The sequence below is a fragment of the Anabrus simplex genome, chromosome 4 (assembly GCF_040414725.1).
Source record: "Anabrus simplex isolate iqAnaSimp1 chromosome 4, ASM4041472v1, whole genome shotgun sequence".
Lineage (NCBI taxonomy): Eukaryota > Metazoa > Arthropoda > Insecta > Orthoptera > Tettigoniidae > Anabrus > Anabrus simplex.
This window is the reverse complement of record NC_090268.1, coordinates 75,610,892-75,630,634: the sequence shown is the minus strand read 5'-3', so window position 1 is coordinate 75,630,634 and position 19,743 is coordinate 75,610,892. Positions and strand designations below refer to the sequence as shown.

General features: G+C 40.8%; 1 protein-coding gene across 1 annotated transcript in view; it reads left to right on the top strand.

The window, feature by feature from the left end:
* LOC136872174 (uncharacterized) overlaps positions 1–19,743 on the top strand; it is a 77,832-nt gene that overhangs the window by 3,908 nt on the left and 54,181 nt on the right. Inside the window, exons 2-3 of the mRNA XM_068227355.1 lie at positions 8,959–9,178; positions 9,299–9,620. Coding sequence (XP_068083456.1) covers positions 8,959–9,178; positions 9,299–9,620 — 542 coding nt within the window. The remainder of the gene's footprint in view (positions 1–8,958; positions 9,179–9,298; positions 9,621–19,743) is intronic.

Sequence of the window (19,743 nt, the reverse complement as noted above, 5' to 3'; positions counted from 1 at the left end):
TACCCTGAGATACCGCTCGCCCGCACTATGAGGGGAGCAGAGGTGTTGAAACACGCCGCGCCCGCGGTGAACATATACAGGCTGCGGGCAAGTAGCAGGTCGTGCGCCGCACATCAGCCTTGGCCGGGAGGAGAGCTCCGGCTCGCCGTGCACATGTCGTCCTCGCTGGGGCCGAGGGGGCCCGTCCTCGGGCCCAGTTGCCGCACGGCGCCGCGCGGCTGCGGGGGCACTGAAACATTAAAACTAGGCGGCAGAATTGTGTTGGACCATCATGTATCTTTTGAGGGCACAGGCATGTAGAGAGATTGAGGGGCCAGCGGCGTGGAGATATCCATGGCGTTTCATCTAAGCCAGCCACTGTGTGTAGTGGAGCAGGAGACGGGAACGTGGTAATGGCCGTGACAAGGACAGGATGGCAGTTTAACAATAGGGGGAGGTTTACAAGAAATGCTTACATATAAAATAAAATAGAAGGAGCAGAATGCCTTAAGAGTGGAACTCAAAAAAAAATATAACCCTCATATTCCTTTCAAATTATATGAAGCAAGTTGACACAAAATTTACACTGGTTTCACCTGTGACAGGTGAACCCTAAATATCCTCTCGGTGGCTGGATTGCTTACTAACAACGTAACTGGCGTAAGAAAATCGAGAATGATACAAGGCCCATGAAATCTGGGGGCAAGCTTGCCCGCGGGAACAAAATTCTTGACCATCACCTGGTCACCTACCTTCAAAGGGGAGGGTCTCCGTCCACGATCATACTTTTCCCTAACCTTTTCATGAGATACCATAAGATTGGCTTTAGCCTTCTTCCAAAGATCTTTGATATTATCCGGATCTATTGTCTCGGGTAGAATGTCACTCAGAGACCAGAGGTTAGAGAGCGGCGTGTTGGGAACAAACTTGAACATCAAGGAAGCTGGAGTGAACTTATGAGATTCATGAACCGCCGAATTCAAAGCAAAAGCTAACCAATGCAGGGACGTGTCCCACCTGGAAGGATCTTCATGATGATAGGCGATAAGTGCGGACCTGAGATTACGATTAACCCGTTCAGCCAGAGATGGTTGAGGGTAATAAGCAGAAGTGGTTACATGAGAGATGGACAAGTCAAAACAGAATTTACGAAAAAGATTTGATGTGAACGCCTTAGCATTATCAGATACAATATATTGGCACGGACCAAAAGAAGCAAAAATAGAATTTAGACAGGTAATGGTGGACTGAGCGGTAGCCAGCTTAGTCGGAAATAACCAAGAAAATCTGGTAAAACCATCTACACATACAAGGATGAATTTGTTGGCATTTCCCTTCGACTGGGGGAAGGGTCCTACATAATCAATATACAGGCGTTCCATGGGGCGCGACGCTTGATGAGAAGACAAAAGGCCTACTTTAGTGGACATGGTGGGTTTACTGAGCAAACACGATTTACAAGCTTTTACAAGTTCCCGAATTTCACCGTCCATACCTTTCCAGATGAACCTTTCACGAATCTTTTCACGGGTTTTAAAGATTCCAAGATGCCCCCCTAATGGGGTCTCATGATAGTATTTGAAGATCATAGGCACCAGAACAGCTGGAACGACAACTTTCATCATCTTGTCCTGCCTCGAAGGGCAACATAAAACACCATTCCTCAGAACATAAGGGACAACATGTTCCCCAGAAGAAAGGGTTTCCATTATCGGAGCCAGCGTCGGATCTTCACGTTGGTATTTCTCGATATCCCTAAAAAGCATGGGAGCATCTGTTAGGATGGCATTAACCTCAGATAGCATGGACTCGGGAGGTGATGAACTGTCGACCTGTTCATGGTTATCAACGTCGTCTGAAAACATACGGCTGAGTCCATCAGCAACAACATTTTCGGTACCTCTGATATGCCTGACATCGAATTGGAAGGCAGAAATACGGATGGCCCAACGGGCTATACGACCAGTACGACGCGGCCTACCTAAGACCCAGCTTAAGGCTTGATTATCGGTCTCCAGGTCGAATTTAACATGTTCCAGATAGAGACGGAACTTCTCTAAGGCGAATAAGACTGCCAAACCTTCGAGCTCATAGATGGAATACTTGGCTTCTTGAGCCGACAAGGTCCTAGATGCATAGGCGATGGGTCGCCTCCCTAGTTCAGTCTCTTGAAGAAGGACTGCAGCTACTGCTGACGACGATGCGTCGGTTTGGACGATGAATTTCTTCGAGAAATCAGGCATAGCAAGTACAGGGGCATTACAAAGTGCTAATTTAAGGTCTTCAAAAGCGGCTTGTTGAGAGGGTCCCCACTCGAATTTGATGCCTTTCCTACGAAGAAGGTTTAAGGGCGCCGCTCTATTAGCGAAGTTAGGAATAAACTTCCTGAAGAAATTCACCATACCAATGAACCTGGCGATACCTTTAATGTCCTTGGGAGGTTTAAAATCACGAATGGCCTGTGTTCTAGAATGATCGACTGCTACACCATCAGGTGACACAATATGCCCTAGGAAAGACATAGAGGGCTTAGCAAAGGCAACCTTGGACAACTTAACCGTTAACCCAGCCTTACGAAGGCGATCGAGAACTTCTCGCAGATGATCTAGATGTTCTTCAAAAGTCTCTGAAAATACGACGACATCATCCAAGTAGTGATATAAGTACTCAAATTTAATGTCGGAGAAGACCCTATCTAGTAGCCTAGTGAGTACAGCTGCTCCGGTGGGGAGCCCGAAAGGCACGCGGTTGTATTCGTATAAATTCCAGTCCGTAGCAAACGCTGTAAGATGTTTAGACTCTTCGGCAAGGGGAATTTGATTATAGGCCTGATTCAAGTCCAAGATGGTGAAGAACTTGGCCTTACGAAACCATGAAAAACAAGAATGAAGGTCAGGAAGGGGCACAGATTGCAACACCACCTTCCGATCGAGAGCCCTGTAATCAATGACAGGCCTGAAGCCTCCTTGGGGTTTCGGGACTAGAAAAATAGGCGATGAATACGCCGACTTAGAGGGCCTAATAATACCATCCTTCAACATCTGATCGATAATTTCTTTCAGAGCCTTCATTTTAGGAGGAGATAGCCTATAAGGTGGAAAACGGACAGGAATCGAATCCGTTACCTCAATTTTGTATTCAATAAGGTCAGTAACACCAAGAGTATCAGAGAACACCTCGGGAAACGACTGACACAGTTTGCGAATACTATCAGCCTGCTCCTCAGGTAGATGTCTAAGGTCTAACAACATCTCATCCTGGGTAGGCGAAATAGAAGAACATGACACAGAATTACACTTTAATAGTGGGATTTTACAATTAGAAGCAAATTTGAATGTGCACGACCTAGACTGGAGATCGAGCACAAGACCAGTGTGAGAAATAAAGTCCGCTCCCAATATAATGGGGCAAGACAATTGCTTGGCCACAAACAATTTAACTTTCCATGTAAACTTAAAAACACGAATTTTGACCAGTAAGGAACCTAGAATTTCTAATGGAGATGAATTAGCCGAAACGTATTGAACAGGAGAAGAAACATAGTCAGGAAGTTTACAAACCGTTTTCAATTTAGAATACCATTCAGCCGAAATAATCGAACAAACACTGCCTGAATCTAAGAGAGCTGTTATAGGCTCGTTATTTAACTCAATCTTAAGAAAAGGAACAGGTGCGGGGGTATCCGCCGCAATCCTAAGACATTCTTTAGGGCATTCAAAAGATGAATTTGAAGGCTGATCGTCCTCTGAATTTACAACCTGTTTACCAGGGGCTGAGTCTCGGGAAGATGGATTAGTCGACTCAGCCGAAGCCACTAGTCACTTTTTGTTATTGGCGTAGGTGGAATTTGCACCAGAAGTTGAGCAGGAGGGGGTGCTATTCGAGTTTGGGCAATTCTTGGCGATATGTGAGAAGGCCCCACACTTAAAACAGCCTTGTGATGACCCGGCTCCATTCCTCGTCCCACTTGACTTGATCAGTGGACACTTGTTGCGCAGATGATCAGGCGACCCGCAAGCATAACATTTACGGGGATTGACTGGTCGGCGAGGTGGAGGCCAAGTGTTACTAAAGGAAGGCGGGGGTTCTTTCGCGACACGCAAAGAATCGGCGTATCTAACTCCTTCCGCTGAAACGGCCAATGCTTCAAGTTCAGAGAAAGTTTGCGGGCACGCCGCGAAACACAAATATGACCTATAGGGAGGTGAAATTCCCTCTACAATAGCCTGTACAATTTGATCTTCAGGAAAATGAAGGGCAAACACCCTAGTATAAAACTTAATGTCCTGTATGAAATCAGCCAAGTTTTCATCCAACCTCTGTACTCGATAATAGTATTTCTGAATCAGAGATGACCTCGCGCGGGCAGGAATAAAATTTGCAAGTAGATGTGCATGAAAATCTTCGATGGATGACTGTTCAGCTATGGCTCTTACTATTTTGTCGGAGAGAATGCCAATTGCATAGGGATAGATGATTTGCAAAATTTGACATGGAGAAAGAGAAAACACGAGGGCATGATCCTGAAATTCCACTAGAAATCTTAAAAATGAAATTACGTCACTGGTGGTATTAACAGAAAACTTGGATATACCTCTGAGCAACATTGCCAATGGATGAGGCAAGCTGCTGAATCCGGGTGACATAGTGGGTAAAGGTTTAAGTGGCAAGGAAGTTAATTCAGAACGGATGTTACTCAATGATGCACGACGTTCAGATTCGTTGTCCAATGGGGCAGGGATAGTTTGAGCAGCAACGGTTATCCTATTAACTTCTCCCTTGGGAGGCGCTTCCTCACTACCTGCATTCACTATGGTGGGTTGATCAGATTTGGGAGGAACTTCCCCAGTTAACAATTGAGTGACCTTACTAGATAATTCGGAAATATTTTCCAGGAGCGTACTAGCTTCCTTCCTCTGAACGTCATTCAGTTTTAGAGACAACAGATCGTTAACCCTATTCGAAAAATGATATAGCCTGCCTTGCACGCGCTTAATTTGATTAGGAGACGGATCATTTTCATCAAAAAAACTAACTACCGAAGCTAGCCCAGTAATATTCTCGACGATCGTGGAAAGAGAGTCATCAATTTCTTTCTCTCCCAAATTGGGGATGGAAATGGGCAAATCAAGGGACTCTCTAAGCTTGTTAGTGTCTACTGCAACCGTGCCTCCAGATTGCACATTTCTGATAGTTAATTCATAGATCAACTCCTCTTTGCGCAAATAATTAAGATGGAGAACATCGCGAGGGCCTGGCATGATAACAGAACAATTTTGAACAAGTCAAAAAAAATTCCAGCAACTGAGAAAATGGTTAGAGTTCGGATCAAAACAATGTGTAGCCGTCAAAAGGGGCTAAATTGAGACCCATTCAACCACGCTCTGCTACCACTTGTTACCGTGTTTTGGTGGTAGGTAGAGGTGTAAGAAGGTGCGGGCGTGAATGGGTCTCAAACTACGGAATCAAAGTTAATGTAAAATTTAACAAGGTTATATTTTCTTTTCAATATTAAGTAATAACAAAGAACAGGTACTTAGTAGCCGAAACACGATTTGAAATGTACAATTACAGGGGTTACAGAGTTTGGGCTTCGAGCCCTGAGTTCACAATTCTTGAGCAACTAGCCCAACTTTCCGATATACAAATTTTAACAAAGGGGCAGAAGACCCCAATCAAACCCTGGAGCACTTGCTCCAAATTACACAGTAAAGCCTCCTCGAGGCACACCACTCCGTTTCCAAAAGAGCCACTCGCTCTTTAATTTAAGCCTCTCCCAGGCCACACCAAACTCCACCTCCAAGTTGTCCTCAATGGACATAAACACAGGGGTAAAATACCCAATCTACTGAGGTCTATTAAATGAAAAGCAGGTTAATTAAATGACCTCTAAAACAATTTGAGAGGAGGCGAACTTGCACTCCTAATACACTTTGATTTTAAAACCTACTTTGGCTCTTAGGCCACTGATGCAAGGGCTAATCCCATACTACAGAGGTGACTTAGAAAAGAACAATTTGTTTTACGTTATCGAAGAATAGGTTGAGAAAAATAAGTTCACCTCAAAACAATATGAGTGGGAGCTCGAGAGGGTTAGCACTCTCTATCCCAGTATGTAGCTTTACAAGAGAATAGAAGAAAAGAGTAGTTACATTTTAGGAAAAGGTTACATGGTAGAACGCTTCGCACCCGCCCCGAGAGTTAAACTGCTGAGCAAGAAAAGAATGAATTTATTAATCGGCCATTACCTTATTGTTGACCGCTGCCGAAGAAAGAGGCGCTTCCCGCCTCCTGCTATGTACTTAATACACTGAAAGATGGAACAGAAGTGGCCCGGAGACCCTAAAATCAGCAGTTTATATCCTCTCGCGGAAGGTTCTAGGCGTTAGGGGAATGAAAACACCCTCCCTCAACGTTTTTATTGGATAGGACCCCGCAACAGATTCAAGTTGGGGGAAGATACCCCTGATTGGTCAGAAATTAATTCGGGATTGGTTACATTCATAACAAGGGGAAGAAAGGGGTAAATATTGCCAACTTAAACAATGACAGAAAGAAATTTAACAAAGAACAAACTCTTGAAATTAAATTTTCTCCAAAAAAATAGTTCTTTGACTCCTCACTAGGTTGCACTATTGTTGATCTTCAGTAGTGTCCTCTAGAAGAGAAAGTTCACACTTCTTACTTCAAGTGAAACAAAACCACATAAAAAATGACACAGTTCAAAAACTCAAAATTTTCCACGTGGTGACATCTTCTGAGAAAGTAGAGAATTAATAGCGTAGATAAAGTTCAGAGTTCCTCCAGCAGAGGAGTTTCAACTGGCGCACATTTTAAATTAGCGGAGTGGAGGTGTACCGCCCGGTACAGCCTGCAGGGGCGAAGTACAGTGGGGACTTTGTGTACCCCCGGCACCACCACGGTAGCTGTGAAGGCCCTGCAAGAACCCTGAAAAGTGACGGCTAACGGGGCTCTGGTGAACTCTAATGAAGTCCTCAATGTCAGTGAAGCTGGAGAGAAGAGTTGTTGGAACGGTGGAACTGACAGAAGAGGCAACCCAGTTTTCTGGGGTAAGTTGGAGTAGCAACCACTGCCGTGTGCGGAAGGGGAGGGATCCCTAAAGACTAAGGGAGAGAACCCCAACAGAAAATTACCACACGTCTGAAAGCGGAAGGGGGCAGCCCCCTACCTGGCTAGGGTGCTTAGGCTGATAACTCATGCTGACCCGAATAAACCTCATCAAAGAAACCGAAACAAGAAATAGCCAGACTGATTCAAAAGATGTGACATTTGCTACGAAAAAGACACTCGAATTTGGATTTTGGAACATTCAGATCATGTGGCAGACTGGGAAGCTCGAAGAAGTGTCAAGAGAATCGATATGGTATCGACTGACAATTTTGGCTCTTAGTGAGACGAGATGGACAGGTTTTGGAGAAATAAAAATTATGAATGGAAGTACTCTGTTGTATTCAGGAAGAGAGGATGACAACCATGCTGAGGGGGTAGCTCTACTACTGAGTAGCACAGCAAAGAAGAGTTCATTAGAGTGGCATCCTATTTCTGAATGGATAATCACCGCACGATTTGCATCTAGAGCAAGAGTGGTTACCTTAGTACAATGTTATGTACCGAAGGAGATGGCTGAAGAAGAGGAGAAAGATAGCTTTTACTGTATAGTAAGGTACATGAAACTTAACTAAGTATATGGAAAAGCGATATTGTTTTGGTAATGGGAGACTAAAATGCAAAAGTTTGAAGCGCTAACCAATGCCTGGAGCAAATTATGGGAAGGCATGGTATGGGAACCCAAAATGATAATGGAGAATGATTCATCGATCTGTGTGGTATGTTTGGATTGGTTATTGGTGGTACAATTTTCCCTCACAGAGAATGCCGTAAGGCAACCTGGGTCTCTCCGGATCATAACTGAAAACCTGATTGACCATTTTGCCATAAAAAGGAATTGGCGCACCTCTCTACTCGTGAGAAACAGAAGAGAGGAGCAGACGTTGGTAGTGACCACATTAAGACAGCATCAGCGAGATGATCAGGTCAGTATGGTAGAGTGAAATATAACACCAGCAGACTGAAGGAGACTACCATCAAAGAAGATTTCTCAGTAGAACTTCAAAATCGGTACGAAGAGCTGAGCAAACTGGAGCAGGAAGAGATCAAGCATATTGATTGACTTTGGACTAAGGCTAAAGAAGCATTCAACTCAACCTCTGAGGTGACACTTGGAGTAAAAAAAGATGAAGACCTGACTGGGTTTCACAAGACACTTGGAACTTAACTGAAGAGAGAAGAATCCCTAAAACCAAGAGAAATGCTGCTGAAACACGAGATGCTAAAGAGAGGACCATTAAAATTGAAATAATTGATAAAGAGATTCAACCTATTCAATACAAAAGAATAAGAAATGTAGTTACATTCCCATTTAATAATAAGTAGAAATGGTACCGGTTTCGACCCTAGTCCAGGTCATCATCAGCCAATTAAAACATGAAAAAACAATGCATAGGAAAAGGAAATGAAAGATCAAGTACAGTCCGGATCAGTAGAAGAGGTGATATAAAGATGAACGGGGGTAGACACTGTAAAACTCAGAAGAAGTAAAATGCAAGTTCACGTGCGCTCAGAGAATTGCGCAGTTTTCTTTTGAGTGAGCTTGCATTTTACTTCTTCTGAGTTTTACAGTGTCTACCCCCGTTCATCTTTATATCGCCTCTTCCACTGATCCACTGATCCGGACTTTCATTTCCTTTTCTTATGCATTGTTTTTTCATGTTTTAATCGGCTGATGATGACCTGGACTAGAGTCGAAACCGGTACCATTTCTACTTATTATTAAATGGGAATGTAATTCACTACATTTCTTATTCTTTTGTATTGAATAGGTTGAATCTCTTTATCAATTATTTCAATTTTAACTGTAATATTCTTCAATACGGAACAATGAAATTTTTAACTTTAAAGAGAGGACCCACAAAGAATACGCTGCCATCAATCCATCAGTTAAGCGTTGCTTTCTCAGGGATAAAAGGGTGTTTATTAATAAGCTAGCCACAGAAGCAGAGCATGCACCACAAGTAGGAGATGTAAGAACTGTCTATACCATCACAAGACAATTGGCCAACAAGAAATTTGATGGTAGTGAGCCTATTAAGAATAAAGATGGCAACCTTCCTACTTCTGAGTAAGAGCAGATGAAGAGATGGAGAGAGTATTTTACGGATGTCCTGAACTGGATTACAGAACAAACTGAGGAACCAGAGCAGGAGGATTAAGAGATAGCAGAAGACCAAAGGTTCAGCAGTGAGCCACCAACAAAACAAGAAATAGTAAAAGCCATCAAACACCTAAAGAATGGCAAAGCTCCAGGACTGGATAATGTCATACCTGAAGCTTTCAAAACAAATCCAGAGGTATCTGCAGATTTACTGCATCCACTGATATCTGCTATCTGGGAAAAAGAGACTTTCCCAGAAGAATGGAACAAAGGGCTGCTTATCAAACTTCCAAAGAGAGGGGACCTGTCGGTTTGTGACAAGTGGCGTGGTATCACACTACTCTCTGTGCCCAGCAAGGTTCTTTCACAAGTCATTCTCGACAGGATCAAAGTGTATGTGGACAGTAAGGTGAGAAAAGAGCAGGCTGTGTTCCGAGAAGGCCACTCCTATGCCAATCAGATCAATACCTTACAGATGATTGCATAGCAATCAGCGGAATACCAGTCATCTTTGTATTTGCTCTTTATTGACTTTGAGAAGGCCTTCAACAGCATTTTAGAGCTAAGATCTTCGGCATTCCCAAGATGATCATCAGTATGATTAAGTGCATGTATGATAAGTATACTGTACATGCCAGGTGGAACATAAAAGGACATTTGACAGAACCAATTGATGTCTACTTTCACCCATATTGCTCCTTATGATTCTCGATGTTGTCATGAGAAGCACAATGAATCAATGATTGGGAATCCAGTGGAATTTTACTCAACGACTGGAAGATTTGGACTTTGCTGATGACCTTGCTCATAGTTGTAAAGATATGGAAATTAAGCTTAAAGGCCTGGAATTTGAGGCACAGGAAGTTGGACTTCGGATTAACATTAAGAAGGTGAAGGATGTGCAATTGAGAAATCGCAATAACACTCCGTTGTTATTGGATGGGCATGTTATAGAAAGAGTGAATAGCTTTTGCTATCTAGGAAGCATTGTAACAGTGAATGGAAGGGCAGATGGATATGTGACCAGCCGTTTGAACAAAGCTAAGGGTTCGTCCTCAACACTCCGTCCCATATGGAGGTCTAAAGAACTCAGTATGAGAACAAAACTACGGATCTTCAATAGCAATGTTAAGTCTATGCTGCTTTATGTATGTGAAACATGGAAAGTGACCAAATCATTGACACGGAAGATGCAGACATTTGTGAACAACAGATTGAGAAAAGAAAGTGGCAGTGGATTGGTCATATACTGATGACAGCACAGCAAAGCAAGCTCTCGAGTGGATTACCCAGGGGCAGAGGAGGAGAGGAAGACCTAAGATGACATAGAGGAGATCAGCAGAGATAGAGAGTGAGCAGCTTGGGTATACATGGGGAAAGCTGAAACACATGGCACATCACAGAACCAGATGGCGAAACCTTGTCTCGGCCGTATACTCCTCAACAGGAGTTTAAGGAATTAAGTCAAGTCAAGAACTTCACGGCATGTATTTGTCACTTGTTCAGTCCAATTTGGCATCTCAGTCATGAGACCTAAGTTTCTTACTGGCATACAACAGGGCATGAAATTATTATTTAAAATAATTGGGGTTACATATCTACATTTAACAGGTTAAGGTTTCTTTAGGTATCAAATATTATAGTATATATATTAACAAGCTGTTATTTTTGGCATAGTCATTCAGTCATCATAAGTCAAAATTTACTCTGTCAGTGGCTACACTTATGTCTTGTTAATATGAGTGATTCTGAAAATCATCTCTATAGATGTGCTACTTGCTATATTTCAATACATCCCCTGTGTTGTTCACACTAACAACAAATAAAAGTGGGCCCAAAACTGACCCCTACAGGATACCTATTGACTTTTTATGCTATCCTGAGTACATTGTTCCCACAGATACTCATTGCCGATGGTCAGTGAGGTAAGAGCTAAAACATTTTTTTTTTTTTTTTTGCTATGGGCTTTACGTCGCACCGACACAGATAGGTCTTATGGCGACGATGGGATAGGAAAGGCCTAGGAGTTGGAAGGAAGCGGCCGTGGCCTTAATTAAGGTACAGCCCCAGCATTTGCCTGGTGTGAAAATGGGAAACCACGGAAAACCATCTTCAGGGCTGCCGATAGTGGGATTCGAACCTACTATCTCCCGGATGCAAGCGCACAGCCGCGCGCCTCTACGCGCACGGCCAACTCGCCCGGTGCTAAAACATTTAAGAGATGTCCCATTTAAGTTGAGACTGCAGAATTTGAATAGTACTAACATAGGGCTAACTATGTCAAAGGCAATGCTTAGGTCTAGTAGTGTTGTTACAGTCATATGTTATTGGTAAATAGCATATCTGATATCATCCGTAACTCGCAGTAATGCTGTCACGGTACTATGTCCTTTTTTAAAGCCGGATTGAAAAGGGTCAAGGAGGGAATTCTGGGTCAGGATACAGTGATTTGTGCATGAATCAAATGTTTGAATGCTTTTGCGAGGGATGGTAGAATGGACACAGGGCGGTAATCTGATGGAGAATTCAAGGTAATGTTTTTCAGGATTGGCCTTGGTGTAAGATCCCACTGTAAGCAACCCTGAAGATAGTTTCTCATGGCTTCCCCATTTTTGCACCAGAAAAATGCTGGGATTGTACCTTTTTAGACCACAGTTGCTTCCTTCCTAATCCTAGCCCTGTGTTATCCCATCATTGCCATAAGACCTGCCTGTGTCAGAAAAAAATACATTAAAAATAGACTGAAGTATCAGTCAAAGAATCTTAAAATGTTTTCAATTCTTTTTAATTGGTCATATAACTTGAACTGATGTTACTAATTTAATTTTATGACTTTTGTAGAAATATTTAAAATCTTATATCATCTGCCAGCTGAAAGTATAAACCTAATAACACTTCAACCTTCCACTACTCAAACAAAATAATACTATAGCATGAAGATTTGTGCTGTTCAGAAATTTGGGCAATTGCATGATGTTACGTTGGGATATAAATAATTCAAGTTTTAGCTCTATAGGTGTGATTAAAAGGAAGACTTGCATGTGATTAGCAGATAAATGACCCCAACATTTGGCACATAGGAAGGTTATGATAGTCAACTGATTGAGTGGTAAGTTGAAGAGGTCTAATCTCAAAACACATATAGACATATAAGATGGTCTGGAAGGGATCACGTCTCTAATATTAAAGAAAAATGTTGCATTCTCATTTGCTGTACTTTAGTTAAGGCCATGGCCGCTTCCTTCCCACTCCTAGGCCTTCCCTATCCCTTCGTCGCCATAAGACCTATGGTGTGACGTAAAGCAAGTAGCAAAAAATTATTACAGTACAATGTCTGAGTTTTGTGTTCAAGGATATGGACTTTTTGTTCCCACAGATAAGCCATTTCCATTTTATTCATGCGTGACATGAAATCTTTTTCAGAGATGTTTGGTTCTATCGATTTGCCAAGATATTTAAACTTATCTGTCTGTTTGAATGCTCCCTGGTTCACTTTGAGCTCTCTTGGTGCTGGCTTGATGTTAGTTATGAATTGCATTTTCCACAGAGAGATGTCGAGGCCTGCTTTTTTTGCCTATGTCTTGAAGTGATTAATTTGCTTTGTAGCCATATCAAAGAATCAAAAAAATGCTAGATCATCTGCAAAAGCTAAACAATCAATCAATTGAAAGGTTCATGTTCTTGTAACCCAAATTCACACCATTTTTGAGCCCATCATTGTTAATTTCTTTGCGCCACTCACGGTTAACTTTATCAAGACGCAATTGAATAGCAGGGGGGAGAGCCCATCTCCCTGCCTAACTCCTGTCTTTATCTTGAAAGCATCTGAAATTTCTCCTCTGAACTTTGGAGGTTGTGTTAGGTAGAGTCTGTTCAATAATTGCCCTGGTTTTGTTATCCAAGACAAATTCCTTTAGGACTGTCCAGCTCCATGGTTAAATGGTTAGCGTGCTGGCCTTTGGTCACAGAGGTCCTGGATTCGATTCCCGGCAGTGTAAGGAATTTTAACCATCATTGGTTAATTTTGCTGGCACGGGGACCAGATTAGTTTCAGATATGAGAGGATAGATTTCAGATTCATAATAATAATAAAAATATTATTATTATTATTATTATTATTATTATTATTATTATTATTATTATTATTATTATTATTATTATTATTATTATTATTATTATTATTATTATTATTGAGCAATTAATGGAATGTAATGCACCAATAAAACTTTCTATATCATGAGAAATAATACAGTAAACTAATGGTGATAGGTCACAGGTCCCATTATTAAAGCTTGAAGAGTTCTGACACTTAGAAGTAGGGAACAAGAAAGTTTATGCTGCAAGGAAATAAAATTATTTAAGTTCCGGTACCGTACCTAAATATTGTTAGGCTATGAAGAGAATAAGGGATTATCAAGGGAGAGTCAGATTGAAAAAGTGAAATAGAGAATCCATGCAAAATCTTATTGCTTCCTTCAAAGGGGTCCCGGGTTCGTTTCCCAACAGGTTGGGGATTTTAACCTTAATTCATTAATTCCGATAGCTCGGGGGCTGGGTGTATGTGTTGTCTTCAGCATTATAAATCCTCCTAGGTAAGGTCCCTTATACGGCGTCAACTCGAAAGACCTGCACCAGGCCTCTCCGGAGGGCACACGCCATTATTAAATTTAAATAAACGAGACGACGATAAAAACTGTAATGATAACAAATTGCCACTTAAAGGGATACGGTATGCATGATATTTATTACGAACGTGTGAATGATCTTGTACCGTGCTGTATTGCTCAACAACCATAGGCTACAGTTTGATCAATAATATAATACCGTTTCCAATTTGCTTAGCAACTACATTAGTTTCCCCCGTCATAAACCAGCGTCGTTGATATTGAATGTAGGTATCGTTGTCATACGTGTGAATATTCTGTGACTTCTTTCCACAGTAGTTCGCGGTTTATATTTGTTACCGGTATTTTGAAGAAAATATAGTTGTCCAAGAGTGAGAAAAGACCACACCTTTACCATGAGCAGCGTGATCACAGATGTGGCCAGTGGAAGGTAAGATTATGTAGGGTAGCTCAGTACGGTATACAAGAATGTTGATAACCGACATGGAAGAACGGTGAATACTTTGATAGCCTATACCACCAGTACCTATGCGAGGAGAGAGTGCTTGCGCAGTGCTACTCCTACAGACTGCTACAGTGCAGCGCTATAACACAATCGCACGAAAAAAAGAAATGAAAGACAAAGTTAACGTACCGGTAACGAAAATAATGTACCATTTTTTATCTGATATTTATTGTTACTTGAAGAGATGTTCGAGCATGTTTCAGGAAATGTGCTCTGCAGGAGAAACAGATAAATAATACAACTGCATAGGTACCGAGTCGGTAGATCCGAGATAGAATGAAAATAGCATACCGTAGGTACCGTAATGTAAAACTTGATAGGTGCCAACAAAGTGTTCTAGTACTAGTAGGCCTACTGGTTTTTTTTTTTTTTTTTTTTTTTTTTGAAATAGCCACAACAGGCTGTTAATAGTTTAGTATGGTACCAATAGGTATTTATAAGAGCTATTATTTTGTTATTCTTTATTACCTACTTTCCCAGAGCAGTTTACTCCTACGGTAGGCTGTAACAGAAATATAGAAATAGTATACAAAGAAATTATAGTCACATATTTGTGTACAGGCTACACTTATAAAGTTTTCTGTAATTTCACAAAAGTTATATACAGTGGTGGGAAAGTTCGTCCCTACGGGATATAGGACTACTTTACTGGGAATATATATTCTAACAAAGATCATTGATTGGTATGGTACCGGTATATGAACCATTCGCTATAAGATTAAAATTGAAACAAATTACTACAAATAAACAAAATAAAGAAGAAGCAATGTAGTTTATATCTCTGCGGTTTTCCATAGATGTCACGAACCTTCCAGTCTGAGCGTGCCAGCTTCGAATCATGGCCGGACTTTACTAGTGTAGTCTGGCCATGTTCGAATCCGTCATTGATACATGTACAGACTAAGATTTCAGCCTCTTTGAATTTGATATGCATTTATTAATTGTTCGGTTCAATCTTTTGGCGTCCGAGAACTCTTCAACCGAAACATTCGTTCTCTTTAAAAAACCATTTACGTTAGCCTTTATCGGCAAGTTTTCCCATTGTCTTGTAAACTGAAGACAAATCCCAACAATTTAATGACATACGGAAATGATAGAATACGGTACCTATTCTCTATAATAAGTGTTATTATTTTGTTTTCGGTAGACTACCTGTCACATCTGGTGTAAGTATATAGGCCTATGGTGAAAATAGGACCCAGTCTAATTCAAGCGTTGCTTCCCGTGCTTGTTATGTTATCTATTATATTTCTCATTCAAACTTCTCTGGAATCTTTCCTGAGCGATCTCCCTTGGTCAAATCTTGGTCTCTTCCGACCTAGACGTTACCGTATGTCAGGTTTGTACGGCAGAGGAAGGCTTTCGTTTTCGCGCCATTTGGGACTACTACCACAACCACCTTACCGGGACGTACGGTACATCATGACCGGGGCAACGCATATTCATTTCCCACTCCGATAATACTGGAGTCCCGAGACTTTTTATTTCTTATAGCCATTTCATGAATTTACGGCCCCTACTCACGCTACTAATTTCGAGAACACATACAGTAGTTTATCACTGAGTTAGGTCTGTTGTACTGTAATATTTTTTCCAGTGACTGTACGACGGACTAACTATAGCTTACGTACCGCAATTCGCCTACTTTTGCTACGTTTTCCTAAGTCATGACCTGATCAATTCTGCGATAGTTAACGGGTATTAATTTTCACCAGATCCATCATCCAAGTTGTCACACCATTCGGGTCAGCAAATGAGAAGTCTATGAATACTGTAGCCATGAATAAGTATTAGTAGCCCAATTTCTCGTGAACATTCATTCAGAGCTACGTACGGCAGAGGTTAATCAGAATATACAGTTATAATAATACCTCGCCGTCGTCTTCGCAGTTTCCTGGAATCTATTTCGCTGGTGACCCAATATACTGATTCTGGACAAATGCGATCTATAACAAGCGTCTGGAACCAAGACGGTTTCCTGAACGTCATTATCAAATTGAGTTAACGTCCGATTGGGTGTACTACTTCCACGAAGCTGGGGATATGTTACAAGACAGCCAATAATGTAAAGTAATGCCAGAATTCATACGGTGCTAGTAAATGTGCAAATGATCGATCACAATAATATCGGACTTGCACTTACAGCGATGGTGTCAGATAGGCTATAGCAAAAATGCTCTTACAATTTTCACCAGGTTAGTTGGCCTACCGTAATTAAAGATTTTATTTTTCTTCTCATGTTTTCACACTTGATATATCTGTTTATTGCTGTTCTGGATGAGAAGAGTGTATGCATGTCAGCGTTATAGGCCTATATCTTTTATTAGGTAGCGATTTCTATTTACAAGCGCAAAATGCAACACACAATGCAGTGGTGGGAAAGTTCGTCCCTACGGGATCTATACTACACTGATCATTTTCAAACTTATTCATAACATACTACTAACAATTAATTTTAAAATATGCAAAAATATTACATTAATTCATTCAGTTGAATTGATTCACTGTATGATACAATGTCTTGTACTACGCGGCACGAACGATGACGGGTGGCGCAGACAGAGACAGAAATAGAAGGATAATACGAACCACAACGTTGCCACACGTGAGAGAAAGCAATAGCTGCCAGTAGTCCTTATATTAGATTATGTTTCGCATTGTTTCAGTTGTATATAATCATCCCGTAAGATTACTTCGGAAATTTTAACCGTTGAGGATATTCTTCTACAAAACTCAAGTATACATGATACTTTTAACATATAGGCTACTTTTTATGGATTTATATTTACACCAATGCATATTTGAACGAAGAAGCAATGTGAAACCAATAACTTTGTAAACTCTGTAATTAATGGATTTTCGTATCTCGATACATTGTCAGAGATTATAACTCCACAATACCTCATTTGAAGCAGACAACCCACTAACCGTAGACATAACATACTTTCTTACAACAGGATCACGATACAAGATGGCAAAACATCAACAGCCATTCTACAAAGTAACGGGGTATTACAAGGGGACTCCCCTTAGCCCGATATCAACATAGCCTTAGCATATATCACAAATATCAGTCACAATACATCGGTTGTGATGTATCAGTATGCAGATGACAGCAATAGGATCAAGCAACAGAGACAACCTACAAGCTGTAAAGGATAAGCTCGATGAGTATGCCGGGATGAATAGTCTCATAATCAATAGAAAGAAAACAGTCCAAATGGTTTTCCGGAAAGGAGGGAGAATAGCGACAAATGACAGGATAACAAGCAGTGAAACAGTCCTGGAAGTTGTGAATTCATTCAAATACTTGAGGATTACGTTCCAGCCCTCTTCCACTTCTTTTAGAATTCATGTAAGAGAAAGGTCATTGGCAGCCATCAGAAATATGTATGATCTGAAGGAACCCACTAAACTGTCTCTAAATACAGCCATGACGCTATCCTATAAAGAGGTTCTACCAGCCCTGACATACGGTTTGGAGCTAATTTGGGAATATCTAACTCTATCTGACCTTAGAGTTATTGAGAATGTCAAGGCTAGATTCTTGAAAAGAATTTTAGGTACCGGTATTTCCGAAATGGCACCTTCAAGACTTGCTTATGAGCCAGGCAGAAAAACCTTCCTTATGGAAGACACACGACAAGAACAGGAACTACTTCAAATCGGACTAAAAAAAACGAACGGAAATTGACTTAGAATTCTACAGGACGGACGCAATGATTAACTGAAGCTAGACTGGACCGAACAACGAACTGAGGAATGCTCTGAACAGACTGGTCATACATGTTTTCCATAACAAACTATGCACGACCTGGTTTTCATGACCCACCTGTGCAGTGCGTGTGTGTGTTATGTAACAAACTATGTGATCGATACCATTTTAATGAATACTGTAAAGGAACAATTTCCTTATTTTATTACTCTAAAATGTAATGCCCATCTGTACGCAACTTCTTATTAAAATGTATTATTCCGCGTCCTCCCCTCAATCACTCGTATCTGCATCCGATGATTACGGGTTCCAAGACGTTGTCTATAATAATCTCCTATTTGAGGTCATCTTCTTGAACGGTTTCAGCATGCCGAACACAGTCCGTCCAAGACTTTATCGTAATAATTCCAATAGCTTCATGAACTAATTTCTCCCTGTCTGCAATTTTGAATGTAGTGTTTCTTTCCGCCACGAATCCCTTAACCTGTGACCATACAACAAGTTATATCGGATTGTCCTGGCAATGATACGGCGGCAAGCGCACAACCGTATGGCCATGTTCACGAGCGACAGCGTCAAGTTCGTAAGCTTTTTCGCGCGACTTATGTATTTTAACCAGTTGCAACCAATGACTTTAATATTTCTTATCTAGACTCACAGAGCGCGCTGATGCTAAGCGGAATATTGAACACTTTCGCGCATCGCCATGTTGCGGGCGCTTCAGCTTCGAATGCGTGGCTAGCACGTGGTAATGTTTACAGACCCTTGTATGTTTTCGATTTGAATCATGCCTGTTAGTGGATCTGGTTTGGTATTATATGTGACGGAGTGATAATTATTGTCAAATATTTTCACGGAATGTGAGAGCTGATACATTACGTTAGTTAAATTGATCGGCTATATTAGGCTTAAAGTTAGGCATTACCTGTGGAATGGAAAGATATTCACGAGGATGAATTCGTGTGCAGCCTTCATTTGTACAGACTGCTATCAGAAGGGATTTGGTATTTCTGTTCACATGTGAGTAGAAATTGAACTGTTAAAAAATAACTTTCATTTACCATAATCGAGAACTAAACAGGTTATAGGGTGGTTGATTCAGAGAACGCATGGACATGAAATTTAGAATATTTAGGATTATTTTTCTTGTTTGCCTTTTTTCAATTCATCGGGGATAATTGTTTAGAACTAAAAAGCTGTTCTGAAAAAGACTACATATTTTTCATACAAACTGTGTAGCGGTATTACAAATTTGATAAACCTGGGCCTAGAATCCGTAAGATATGATTGATACAACTTGATAAAACCTTCTAATATTTGGGTAAGGTATTGTTTCAAATTATCAATTATCTAAAAAATGATTTATTAGTATCGTATGTCTTAATTTCTCTAATTTTTCCCACTTGCTTTATAATAAAAGAATACAATTGTTAATACGCTATTCCAGAAAAATCTGACAATATAAAGTCCAAACAAAGCTCATTACAATCTTGTCAATCCTAGTCTGCATTAGAAAACGCTAATCAAATTAACTTTTCACTATGATATTAATCTTTTTTGTTTGCAAGTGCTTTACTTTCAATTTCATTTTATTTTATTTCTGGTGTAAATCATGGTGCTCATATTAGAGAAAAATTAGAATGCACTTTCTATTTTTATGTGCTCAGATAATGTTAATTCAGAATGA